Here is a 14,014-nt window from a genome sequence, read left to right on the forward strand (position 1 = left end):
TAATTGTAAATGTGAAATTCAAAAATTATGAACACAGAGTCCAGTAATTGTAAATTGTAAATATATATAAAGTTCAATAATTGTGAATACGAAGTTCAAAAATTATTTATAATTATGAACATAGAGTTCAGTAATTATGAATATAGAACCGTGTCCACCTTGCTCGACATAACAATTGGGTAAATGGAGTACACTAAAGGGAATGAACATCGCACATTGAGAGTGAACATTACACAGTTGGATTATGAACATTCCAGCACTTCAATCACAAATTGTTGAATTCTTAACATCCAGACACAGTTTATGCATCAATTACATAATAGTTGACTGGATATTCTTGCCTTAATGAGCACTATCCAATGTGCCTTTAAAGCTTAAATTGTCATACAATTTGGAAGGAGAAAAAAAAAAAACTTTTGTCGCATCACAGTTCAAGACTAGCATTTTGATTTGCTATACGTCCAGGTTTGGATTCTCACAAGGGGGACTGGCCTCTGGATTGTGTTGTAACCGCCCAGTAGCGCCATGAAATTGGTCAACAATTTTGATGATTAATATCTTAGCAGAGACGGCATGGATTCTTCCGACAATGCTCGTAGCCTGTTAAGCTCAGGCAGTACCTCGGTGCCGAGGTCTGGCCGGTCTTTGCGTCGTAGCTCGGTACACTTGAGAGCCATCTTGGCATACTTTAACGCCTCCTCTACAGGCCAGTCAGTAACTGCAGGATCAAGCATATCAGCGAAAGTTCCTTTCTCAATCGATCTTTCCATGTGATGGGTCAAACCCATCGGAGATTTTGCAGTAATGATTTGAAGGAGCATGACGCCGAGGGAGTAAATGTCGGATTTTATTCCCAACATTCCGGTTTGCTGGTATTCGGGGTCTATGTAACAGAATGTTCCAGCCGCCGACGTCATCCGGTATTGCGTCACGCTATCGGCGACGGTGGGAGGTACTAGCCGAGCTAGCCCGACGTCGCTAATTTTGCTGACGAAGTTCCGGTCGAGTAAGATGTTGGCCGGTTTCAAGTCACGGTGCACTAGCGGCTCCGGCTTGGTCTGGTGGAGGAAGAGGAGTCCGGTGCCGATCTCCGCCGCGATTCGGAACCTTAGCTGCCAGGGAAGAGCAGGGCTGTTGTTTCGTCGGAAGAGACAATCTTCTAAGCTGCCGTTTGCCATGTACTCGTACACTAAACAACCGTACTCCGGGCACGCGCCGAGGAGAAGAACCATGTTGGGATGACGTATGCAGCTCAAAACTTCAACCTCTTGTTGAAACTGCGACCTCCCCTGAGCGGCGTCCGGGCGGAGGACCTTTATAGCGACCTCCGTGTGATCCAGTACGGATCTGTAAACCGGGCCGTAACCGCCTTCCCCGATCTTTCGGGAACCGGAGAAGTTCTCCGTTGCGGCCTCGATATCCTCTATTGTGTACTTGCGGTACCTGAAATCATTCTTCGCGATTTTGTCGAGCACCTTCATTTTCTCGTCCGCTTCTTTCATTGCTTTCATCTCTGCATTTATCCTCTTCTGCGCCTCCAGTTCTGCCAGCCTCTGCGCCGCCTCCGCCGCTTCGATTGCGGCTTTGCACTTTAATTTCTCTTTCTCCGCCAGGGCCAGTGCCGCTTCCTCGGCTGACCGCGCATCTTCTAACCTCTGCTGCTCCTCCATTTTCCATCGATGAAGCTCCATTGCCTAATCGATTACCAAAATTTATTAGCTGAGTATTTAGGTTTCATGTAATGCATATGTTTCGCTATAAATTTATGAGTTGTAACGGAATTGAGTACCTTCTGTTTTGCGGAAAGTGCTTCCTTGCAGGCTGTGCTGTACATGTCCATTGTCTGCTTCAACTCCTGCTTCAATCGTCTCATTTCAGCCTCTACTTCGTCCTGCACATTACACAGTACAAAGCGCAGCATAATTCAAACGTCCATTGGAGGTTTTAATTTTCAGATCGGGATGCGAAAAGGCATACCAGGTTCTGGGATGACGACGACCACGACCCGCCATTTTCCTGTGAGAATGGTGATATCAGGTTGGGAGGGTTGTTCACGTCCGATGCCCTGGATCCAGAGAAGACCGATCCGAAACTCAACCTGCTTTCTGTGTCAGATCCGTTGGAAAGACGACCAGGATAACTCATTTCCTGGCTGTCAGACAGCATAGGGAACAGCCGCTCTGTGCTCGGCCTACCGGAGCTAACGAATGATATGTCGGATTCCGGCATCGACAGTTCTCCATACGATTTGTTCGAAAACTGGCTTCTGGTGAACGGTGACCTGCGTAAATTACGATCATCGTCGATTACTGCTTACTATTCATTCATATATGCGCAAGGCTAATAAATTTCTAAACGCACCTGATAAAATCATTATCTTCTGTGCTTCTCCGCGAAAATGGCGACGATGTAACATTCCCTGTGAATGAAGCAGAGCTAATTTATCCTTCTGTTCTCGATGAAATTCAGAAAAAAAAAACAGAGGAGATATATACCTATGCTGTCGCTGCTTTGCATCACCCGCGGATCAGAGAAACCAGAACCTGAGCTTGTGTTACTGTAACCCTGTCGAAAAGGCGCCGACGGCATAGGAATTGAGGCATTCCTCGAAGATGAAAGCTTCCCCTTTGCGATGATATAGACATTGCAGAACTCAGGTGCGTTTTTTACTACCCCGTTCGGAACATCTAGTGACTTGAATCTTCTGTGCCAAAGCATTTATAAGCCCAAATACCATAGACGATTTAGATCAGATGAGTTTGAATTGCAGATCGAAACATGAATTGTGTACCTGACAAAGCTGTTCTTCGAACAGGCACCAAGCACTATGTTCTCAATCAAATTCGCCGCAACGTAATCGCACAGAGCTCTGGTTATGTCTGCTCCTTCTATTACAACTTCATTAACTTGTATCTGTTCCATAAATTCAAGATATATTAATTTTATTTATGAGGATTGAGATGGAAAACCCTAACAGTTCACAATAAAAATCTTACATTCTTGCGAGTGCAGAAGCAGCGGAAAGGAAGGAACAATTCCTTGGTTTGGCTATCAATTTGACATTTGTTTACAACTGGGTACCCATCATCTATGGGATTGTTTCCCGCTGCATATATGTACCCAAAAATAAAACAATTAACAATCAATCCTTATACAGATCGTCGAAAATATAATTTCTGTGTAGATTGACATTGTAAAATTTGTATAGAAAGATAAAAAAACTTACATGATGATGAGTTAGGCTTGTGTTTGACGTTGAGGAGGGTGATACTCTTGCCTTTGCCAAGGGAGAATTTATCAATGGCCCATTTCAGAGCATATTGGCTGCCTTTGTCCTTATCGATTGCGACCACAATAGACTCGTCCCTCTTGGATGAATTGCTCTTTTGGCTTGCCATCATATTTGTTTGATCACCACCACGTAATACTACTAATATTAATAAATGAAATCCAACAGAGATCGAAATATTTCGATCTCAGGAAATCAAATAAAAATATATGAGACGAGCCAAAATATGGACAAATTAGTCGAATCTAATGATGATTATTGGGGCCTCTCCCCCCTCCTTATAGATATATTGGATAATGGTGAGATAGATGGGAGCTTGAGACCCCTTTTTTGTCTTGAAATGATGTTGGGATGGGAGGTTCCAGGAGAGGTTTTTTGAACCTAAGCTAGAACTACTCCTTCCTGATTTGCCTTTGCGTCCTCTTGGTTATATTAGAAGGCTCCCAACGCCACAGCCACGCAATACTGACCATTCATTAAACGTAGGATCATCCTTAAACATGCTACCTACATCTGCGGAATGATTAACATGTTTTCCTTACGTTGCTCTAGTTGTGTGGTCAGGTTGCATGCCATGGTTAGTAAATGATAGAGTACAAGATGATTTGACAAATCGTATAGATTTTTAAACATGCTATGCAATAAAATTTTAGCAAATTTCTTGATGGTATTGGCCCAAACAACCCATCCAATGGCGGTGAATACCAAAATACATATGATGATCCAAGGCGCCATTACGCATTAACAACATATTTGGTTCACCGAATGAATAATATGATACGAATTGTATTATATTGTTTGATTCATATAATGAATAGACCGTGTTTGGTTGGTTTAAAGAATAGAAGTGAGATGTTTTTTTAAAAAGATATAAATAAATACTCCTATATAAAATATAAAAATATACTACTACTACTACTAATAATAATAATAATAATAATAATAATAATAATAATAATAATAATAATAATGTTACATAAGATTTTTAAATAATATTATTCTATATCAACTATAGCATTGTAAAAAAAAATCATGATGGATAAGTTGTTAATTCTCAAAATGGTCCTCCGGCTATGACCTTTTCTCAAATTGGTCCATTCACTTTTAATTTCTCCAAAATGATCTTTCGACTTTTAAATTTTAAACCAAAATAGTCATCCGGTTAGCTTTGGCGACTTGGCGTTAAGTTGGTGTTAAAATAAAAGGTAAAATTGAAAATTCAGATTTTGCACTCCAATTTAAAGCAATATGTGATTCCTTTCAGTAGTCTGCGCACATATTTTTTCAAATTAAATTTTTACTCTCTTAAATCTACAATCAAAATGTGGAATAATCAACTAAAATGCCATAAATCTTTAAATTTCACTTTTAATTTTTCCATGTTTGTTGACATGCCACCGTACGATAAAAAAAATAAGATCACAGAATTAATTGTTGACAACTTAAACTTTGTTGGCCAATGATGCTGTTTGTTAACAAACAACAGTTCATCTAAAAAATTAATGAAATATTATACAACAACTCAAAACATTCCCAATAATACTTGAGTTTTGAGTTTAAACTACACCAAAAAAAAAAAAAAAAAAAATGTAATTACTAGGTTTGAACAAACCCAGCAAAAATACTTTCGAGTTCATTCAAACCCATAAATGTGTTTTTTTTTTGGTTTTTTTTTTAAAGAAAAATTCAGAGTTTATGGGTTAAAACGAGCCCCATAGATCGACATTTTAAATAAAAGTGCATAGCTTCCACTGTTCCTTCAATGTTTGCCTTATTTTTAATCTTTTGACAGACATGTATTGATAGGTACGCTCTTAAATTTTAGATTTTTTTTTTTTTTTTTTTTTTTTTTTTTGGGTTGAGTTTCTATTAAAATTGTTTGACATTTAGTTGGCATATGCTTGAAAAACGCATTTCTTTAGTAGTGATCGAAATTTTCTAAAAAATGTATGTAATTCTACTATATTCCAATGAACTTATAATTAAGCTAAAATAATATCTTTTAAGTATTTTTATCATTATTAATTTAGACAGTGTATTATTCATTAATCAAAATTGTAACATCTCATTATATTTTTTTAACATTTTAATTTCAATTAGTTAATTTATTATCTACTAGTTTTTCACTATTTGGTGTAATAAAGAATTTAGTTTTAAATAAAATAATTTAAGTACATATAAGTTCGATTCTTGTAGAACCAACATTATATGCATTGAATTAATTTCTTTTAAATATATGTATATATACGTATTATACGTTGGGTTTTACAAACTGATGTATTATACATTTTTTTTTTGAGAAAATTTTAATTTTGGTCTACTGACTATTAGAGTTGTGCTAATTGCAACACTTGACTTTCAAAAATGTTAATTTAGTATCTTGACTATGTAATTTCTATCAATTTTGGTCACGCCGGTCAAATCTCACCGGAAAAATTTAATAGGTCAAATAATGAGGGTATTTTAGTCATTTTATCCATTTTCTTTCTTCTCAGATGAGCTTCTCCATTTCCGGCGACGTTCTTCTCCGATTCTCTTAAAAAGGGTTTCAAATTTCAATCTGCAAACCCGACATCATCAATTAAACAATCAAAAATTCTCGCGAAACACGAAAAATTCAGGAAAAGAAAAAAAAGAAAACGAAATCAACCCCTCAACAATCTGAATCATCCAAATTAAAATCAACCGGGTGGGTATCATTCGTAATGATAGAAGAAATGATACCTCGAGGGTTGAACAAGAAGTGGAGGTACCACAAATGAGAGAAGACAGTATGTGCTTTGATGCCTTGGGTCTTGACTGAGAAGAACCGAAGCCAGATGATCTTTTGGGTGGCAAAGATGATGATAAAGAACCCCTGATGCCTAAGCGATTGCTGCTAGAGCCCATGCTGGTAAAGATTGATAGTTCAATTCACAGTATTTTCAGGGAAATGGAAGACAGAGAGCAGGAGAGAGAATCGGAGAAGAACGTCGCTGGAAATGGAGAATAACGTCGCCGGAAATGGATAAGCTCATGGAGAAGAAGGAAAATAGATAAAATGACTAAAATACCCTCATTATTTGACCTATTAAATTTTTCGGTGAGATTTGGCTGGCGTGACCAAAATTGATATAAATTGCATAGTCAAGGTACTAAATTAACATTTTTGAAAGTCAAGTGTTGCAATTAACACAACTCCAATAGTCAGTGGACCAAAATTGAAATTTTCTCTTTTTTTTTTTTAGTGTTACTGACTCTGTTACAATATAGTATGTGTTCATAACTACTTTCTCAACCTACTAAAACACAAAGAGCTCAAATTTATGACCTTCCATTTGAGAGAGCCACTTTATAACACTAGACCACAATGTTATTAGCCAATGATGTATTATACATAATACATATTTGACCTTCATTTAACTTTTCATATAAATGCGTCAGATAGAGGCTAAGTGTTTTTTTTTTTTTTTTTTTTTTGTTTGTTTGTTTGTTTGTTTTTTTTTTTTTTTTTTTTTTTTTTTTTTTTTTTTTTTTTGGATTTTAACTTTGTTTAATTCGATAAATGTACTTTTTTGTTTGATATGACATTTTATAAACCACACATGTGGGGTTTTTTTTTTTTTTTTTTTTTTTGTTTTTCCAGTTTTTTCATAAGTAAAAAACTAGCATTTGACTTTGGGTTGATGTGAAGGTTAGTTTTTTCAAAAAATTTACTCTTGCAAAAAGTTTTTGCAGGGGATGTTTGTTTTTTTTGTTTAAGTCAGAAGTGCGCAAGTGGAGTGCACTTCGCTCCCGAAGTGGGAGTGTGTGGAACATGTACCCGCTGGGGCGCGTTAGAGTGGCCGCAAGCTGGTGGCCACTCTGACTCAAAAACCTTTGCATTTGTTTGCTATTTTTTTTTTTTTTTGAATTGTTAGATTCCGTTTTTTTTTTTTTCCATTCATCTTCTCACTCTTATGTGGCATTTAAAAAATCACAAAAAATAAAAATAAAAAATTACTACTATGAATACTCATTTTATTTTTTGGATCAGTAAGAAAGGGGAACACCCAATGGATGCTCATTTTATTTAGAAGTTAGGTTGCATTACTTCAATATAATTTTTTAATTCTCATTTTTTTTCCTCAAAGGTTTAGGGTTTTTCATTCCTCTCATTATTATTTTTTACGTCATCATTTAATTATTAGAATAGAATTTGTGTGTGAACTGTGAGTAATACTATTTTTCTTTTATTTTATTATTATAATATAATAATAATAATAATATAATTACGATAATCATAATAGCACATACATTAATTTGTTTGCTAAAAACTTAATATAATTTTCATTATGTATTAGGCATCAATATGTCTCGATTATTGTGTACAGTGCACATATACTATAAATTCTAAAACACAATTACACTGACCATATTCCAATTCAATTATCCATCATGTCATATATATCTTCATGTTTGGTAGAAGTTATGATCCAAAATTCGATTTCCTTAACTTCCGCGATCCCGTCACCCAAAATCAAATGAACTCCGGCTGCTACATACGCACTGCACCTCTCATCTGATCTTCAATTCCTTCACAATTATTCAACTTTTTCCTCCATGCATCAATATTCCAAATCCCTTTTTTTGGGGGTGAAATTCAATTCAATTCAATTCTAATTAAACAAAGCAATTCTTAGTATTTTTTTTTTCTTAGTACCAAACGCATCCCATGAAACAACATGCATGCACTAAGGTGACACGTGTACGACACTAGATGGATTATGATTATGATTATTATTATATTATTATTATTATTTCTCCCTCACTTCCTCAATGCTCTTCACAGCCTGCTTTATGTCCCACCGTTTCTCCACATCCACTTCACAGCAACTCATCCCTATCTTCAACAGCTTCATCATTTCTTCTGGGCACCCGTTTTTAATCTCCTTATCAAACACCTCCTCCGCCGCCCCCTCGCCGTCGCCGATGGCCGACTCCACCCAGCTAGCCAGGTCGCCCTCGCTCCCCTTGCTTTGTTGCGCGAACTTTTCCGGGAACTTTCCGGTCAGGATTTCTAGAATCAGTATCCCCAGTGACCACACGTCGGTCTTCTTCGTGATTCTCCCGCCCTGCCGGAATTCCGGCGCCTTGTACGCGATCATGTGCGCTTGGGCGTGCTCCAGGTTCACCACCGGCAGTAATCCGTAGTCGTTGAGCAGCGGCTCGTGCGATGAATTGAGGAGGACGTTGGTGGACTTGAGGTGGCCGTGCGGCGCTGTTAGGCTTGGTAGCTCCGTGTACAGATAGGCTATGCCTTTCGCTACTCCTTTCACAACTTTCAACCGTTTGGGCCAGTCCAGGCTAGAGCTTCCAGATCTGTTTTTACCTTCAAGATAAACAACATGCATGTCAACAACAATATATATAACAATTGAAGTTAAGCAAACCCGCAGCCACTATTCGGTGTCTGATGCTATGCACCGAATAAACACAGTCTTGTAATTTTAGCAGATAAAAGACAAGTAGATAACATTAAAGTTAAGAGAAATTTGCAGTCACTATTCGAGACTATGCACCGAATAAACATAGTCTTGTGATTTTAATTAGCTGGCAAAAGATAAGTAGATAACAATGAAAGTTAAGAGAAACTTGCAGTCACTATGCGAGGCTATGCACCGAATAAACACAATCTTGTGATTTTAGCTAGTAGATAACAATTCACTACTGGAAATTATGGAATTTCCAACCAGTGATCTTAAAAGTCGAAAGCCTTGTTCCGACCACTTTTGGTATCCGGAAAAACCTTTGTTGCTATTTCTGACCATTTTTCGCTTTCGACTTGATATCAAATCACTTTTAGGTGGTCGAAAATTTCATAATTTCCAGCAGTGATTAAAGTTAAGAGAAACTTGCAGCCACTATCTATCTGAGGCTATGCATTGGATAAACACAACTTTATGCAAAAATTACAAGTTGCCTAACCATTACTAACCACGGGCTCAAATTAAGAAGATCAATACATCACATGTTTCCATAGTTAAACTTGTAACTTTGTGATTATCGAGATAATAGTCACTAATTTGACTAGAATTATGTTAATTAAGTGTTTTTAGAATATGTGATATGGGCAACTATATATGCATATTATAAGTTATATCCGGTGCAAATGGGCATATAAACTTTCTCTATATATATATACATACCATGGAGATGAAAAGCTAAGCTGCAATTGTCAACAAAGTCGGAGACCAAGAGCTTTTCTTCTTTCCTATAGTAGAAAGCCACAACAGGAAGCAAATTCTGGTTGGACAACCTGCCAAGCCTCCTCATATGTTCATGGAAGTCTTCTTTCCCGACAATGTTCATATGCTTAAATCTCTTAACCACCATGACGGGGCCGGTGGAAAGGGCAGCTTTGTAAGTCGCCCCAAATATGCCGTTCCCCAATATCTCAGCCGACGCCTTTAGTAGGTCCGGCAACCCGAATTTCTCCCTGTCCTCTATCAAGAACGACAGTTTCACGCTCTGCTCGGCTCTCCTGGTTTCCGCCGGCGGCGCCGATGAAGGCGCGGTTGAGCGGGCCGCCGTACTCGACGACGCCGTTGACCCTTTTTCTATCTTGTCCATTTCATCTTGTGGCGCTTTCCGTTGGGCCGCGGCTACTTGCGCCGTTGCTGCTCCTTCCTCGGCCGCTGACACCGGCTTGCGCTTCGCGAGGATGATGATGACCAACAGGATCGCCACCAGCGCCGCCGCTAAGGCCATCCCGACGACGGCTTTTGTTCCGGTAGATAACTTGGGGTGAACGTCGCATGGTTTCAATGGTGCTCCACATAGACCAGCGTTTCCTATAGGGAAAATGTTATTTGTAAATAAATTCTTTTAATGACAGCTTGAGGGGTGCCCCGGGTAACCACAAAGAGGTAAACTATCTATAGTTGATTGACTCAAATTCAATAGTGTCAATATATAGACAGTTTTAATTTAAAGTCTGATTAACTTGGTTGGGTTAACTGACAGAAATGTATTTTACAATTAGAAGGAATGAAGAACATGCATACAAAAGGGGATATGTATGTGTACCGTGAAACGAGGAAGCATTGAGCTTAGAGAGGGCAGGAGGGATTTCACCCACGAGTAAATTGTTGGAGAAATTTACCATGGTAAATCTCTCTTGCTTAAAATTTGGTAAACTGCCGTCAAATTTATTGTTCTCAAGCATCAATTCTATGAGCTTTGACAACGTGGCCAAGGAGGTGGGAATGGCGCCGACGAAGCCATTATTGTTCAAATGGAGCTTTTTCAAGGAGCTCATTCCCTGGAATCCATTGCTCGGAATCTCCCCGGAAAACTTGTTATGCGACAGATAAACGTGTTTCACGGCTCCCATTTTGTTGAAGTCCGGCAAGGAGCCTTCGAAGTTGTTATCAATGACGGCGAAAACCCTGAGATCCGGCAACTCCACCAGGGACTCCACGTCTAAGGTTCCCTTCAAACCCATCCCGTTCAAATTGAGGCCGCGGACTTTGCCGTCTTCGCACATGACGCCTTCCCAGTTATGGCGCTCTCCCTCGCAGGGAGGCTGGGAGGGATTCCAGCTGGATAACTCGGCAGCATTCTCCAACGATTCCTTGAACTTGAGGAGGATCTCCGTCTCGGATTTCGCCGACGACGACGGGGAGGCGCAGAGGAGGAATATAGCGGCGGCGGCGAGGAGCAGAATTGGTAGAGGTGGATAAGAATAGAGATTGGGGTGGGAGCGGCGGCGATGAGCCATGATACATAATACGGTGGTATAGTAGATCAGAGCGCGCACTTTGGGGAAGTGCGCGCGCCCTTTGAAGGGGCTGTCCAGACAATTGAGCTAGGTGTATGAGGCCGGGAGGAGAAATGGTAAAGAAATTAGTTTAAGGAAAGTTTTTGCCGGAAATGTGTGCCGGAGATGATGACCTAACACTGGATGAGAGCGAGAGGCCAGGGGGAAAATAGGATCCGGAAAAAAGGGAGAAATGGGTAAAGGGGAAGTCAAGTTGACAACGTATCAGTCCTCTAATTTCTGCATGCATGGGAATGAATGAATCTGAATGCATGGTTTAATGAGATGTTTGCGCTCTGCCCCATGCACCTACCAACTTTCTCTTCACTACTTCCCACTTTCCATTAAAATAATATGTCTACCAACTTATATATACAACATACAATACAAACGAGACGATCGAGGCAACAATTGCCTCCGCTAGTTATACATTCCCATCAAAATACTATATATATAGTTTTGGATTGAATCTGAATGTGGACTATAATTGCTCACCAATTTTCATCATTTATACTGCATCTTGCAACAATTACGTGCAATATGTTAATATGTAATGATGATGCGATGGACTTGTAGTTATTAAATATACACTTTTAAAATTTAAAATTTCAGTACATGTTTATATATCAACGGTTACACTTACAACACGTTTAAATCACGGAATGAATTTTGAGGTAATAGGAATACTATTTTATAAGGAATCAAATATAATATGAATTGTATTCTACTGTTTGGTTCGCGGAAGGAATAGACTTTAGGAATTACAGTGTTTGGTTGATTTAAGGAATATAAATGAAATATGCATGTTTTAAAAGACATAAATACCCTTATAAAAATATGTGATGGTGGCGGCGGCGGCGGTTGTGGCGATGGTGTTGGCGGCGGTGGTGGTGTTGGCGACGATGATGGTGGTAGTGGTGGTAGTGGCGGTGGTGAAATAGGAAATAAATTTAATTGGGGGTAAAATAAAAAATAGAAACTTAAAGCTATTCTTGATAACTCATGAATAGCTTAATACCAGGGGCTCCCAGGAATCTCTATTCAAGTGGAATAGGTCAGTCCCGGGAACCATGTTCCTGGGAATACAAGTGACCGGTTACCAAACAGAGTAATAGGTCTATTACTGGGAATGCTATGCCATTCCAGGCCTATTCCGTGAACCAAACAGCCCATTATAGCGATTACTTGTTATATGTTCGCAATTCTTACAAAAAAAAAAAAAAACTTATTAATTAATACGTTGAAAATTAAACTCATTTTAATTAATACTTATTAATAACTAAGGGATTAGGGATTATACCAAGACTATATGGCCTAATAGTACCCGCGTTGAATTTCTATTTGGAAAGTTGTGAGTTCAAGTCTTACTGGAGGCTTTATTGGTTCTTTGTATTTTAGTAAGTTGAGAGTTAACTTTGAATCTCAAACTCGAGGGTCGGACCTCATTATTCCTGCCTTGAAGACTAGTCACGAGTAAATGAGAATATATGCATTTGTATTATTATTATTTTGAAACAAGAGTATATCAATCATTATTGTGTGTCATGGTCCACACAAGTTGTGTGGATCATATTTTGTATACTGTAAAATAATGTACATTCAATACAAAAATAATATATTTTTAGTACATTAAAAATGTACATTGTATTTAAGGGATGTACATTATTTGTGTATTGAGTGTACATTATATTATAACGTACATTCAGTACACAAATAATGTACATTTGGTATATTAAAAATGTAATTTTTGTTATGATCCACATAACACTGTAAACTGTGTGGACAATAATTTGCGAGAAGCATATAATTTATCGGAGCGTTATGTTGTGCAACCGTGTGCACCATACAAGGTGCACACAGAATTCATAATTTTTATACTATAGATTCATAATTTCTATATTGTAGATTCATAATTTTTAAACGGTTGATTCATAATTTCTATACTATAGATTCATAATTTCTAAATTATATAGTTATCAAATTATGAACATATAGTTCAGTGATTTGTGAATACAGAGTTCAACAATTGAGAATATGAATATAGATTTTTGTAATTGTGAATATAGAGTTCAATAAGTATGAATCTATATTATAGAAATTATGAATTCAATTTCGTGTGCACTATGCGTGGGCAAATTATGCTATGCGCACGTGCGCACCTTAAGGTGCGCACGGCGCTAAAACGGCGTCGTTTTCCGTGAAAACGACGCTGTTTTAATTAAAAAAAAAAATTTGTTCGAAACGGCGTTAACGGCGTTAACGTCATATTCGTTATGAAATTATGAATATACAGTTATGACATTATGAATGTACAGTTATAGAATTATGAATGTATAGTTATGGAATTATGAACTTACAATTATGAACATAGAGCTTCGAAAATTATGAATGTTCGGTATGGAATTATGAATATACAGAATGAAATTATGAATGTACAGTTATGGAATTATGAATGTACTGTTATGGAATTATGAATGTATAGTTATGGAATTATGAATGTACAGTTATGAAATTATGAACATAGAACTCTGACATTATGAACTTACAATTATGAACATAGAGCTTCGAAAATTATGAATTTACAGTTATTGAATTATGAATGTACAGTTACGAAATTATGAATGTACAGTTATAGAATTATGAATGTACAGTTATGGAATTATGAATGTACAGTTATGAAATTATGAACACAAAGCTGTGAATATATGCTCCTATAATGAAGCGGTCTGAAATTAAATTTAAAAAAAAAAAAAAAAAAAAAGGGAAGATAACGTGCCTGACGGCACCATTATCCGTGCGCATGAAGCACGCTGGGCACGAGCCCACAGCATAACTATCCCTATGCGTGGTGCACAGGATTGCACAACATAATTTGCCTAATTTATCTGAAAGGGCCTGAGCCCATAATATAAGTTTGCTAATTTGGGTCTAGTCCAGATTTGCCA

The 14,014-nt window shown here is 37.8% G+C and overlaps 2 protein-coding genes across 4 annotated transcripts; both read right to left on the reverse strand.

The window, feature by feature from the left end:
- Window positions 1–203: 203 nt before the first annotated feature.
- Window positions 204–3,680, reverse strand: LOC109169740 (U-box domain-containing protein 35-like). 3 transcript variants are annotated; one of them, XM_019318629.1, is made up of 9 exons: window positions 3,227–3,680; window positions 2,997–3,106; window positions 2,792–2,913; window positions 2,496–2,704; window positions 2,362–2,419; window positions 1,978–2,281; window positions 1,790–1,891; window positions 525–1,694; window positions 204–492 (listed from the first exon to the last, which is right to left on the reverse strand). In XM_019318629.1, exons 1-8 carry the CDS (start codon window positions 3,399–3,401, stop codon window positions 552–554), a joined length of 2,223 nt encoding a protein of 740 aa, XP_019174174.1. In that variant the 5' UTR covers window positions 3,402–3,680; the 3' UTR covers window positions 204–492; window positions 525–551. The 3 variants fall into 3 exon arrangements, with proteins under 3 accessions (XP_019174174.1, XP_019174176.1, XP_019174173.1); XM_019318631.1 differs by having other exon boundaries at window positions 204–1,694; window positions 2,496–2,701; XM_019318628.1 differs by having other exon boundaries at window positions 204–1,694.
- A 3,938-nt stretch (window positions 3,681–7,618) lies between these two features.
- On the reverse strand, window positions 7,619–11,218 carry LOC109169919 (pollen receptor-like kinase 1). The gene is made up of 3 exons (XM_019318826.1): window positions 10,337–11,218; window positions 9,457–10,101; window positions 7,619–8,639 (listed from the first exon to the last, which is right to left on the reverse strand). The coding sequence occupies exons 1-3, from the start codon at window positions 11,028–11,030 to the stop codon at window positions 8,065–8,067; spliced, it is 1,914 nt and encodes a 637-aa protein (XP_019174371.1). The 5' UTR covers window positions 11,031–11,218; the 3' UTR covers window positions 7,619–8,064.
- Between the last annotated feature and the right edge of the window lie 2,796 nt (window positions 11,219–14,014).

The sequence above is a fragment of the Ipomoea nil genome, unplaced genomic scaffold, assembly GCF_001879475.1.
Source record: "Ipomoea nil cultivar Tokyo-kokei standard unplaced genomic scaffold, Asagao_1.1 scaffold3321, whole genome shotgun sequence".
NCBI classification, from domain to species: domain Eukaryota; kingdom Viridiplantae; phylum Streptophyta; class Magnoliopsida; order Solanales; family Convolvulaceae; genus Ipomoea; species Ipomoea nil.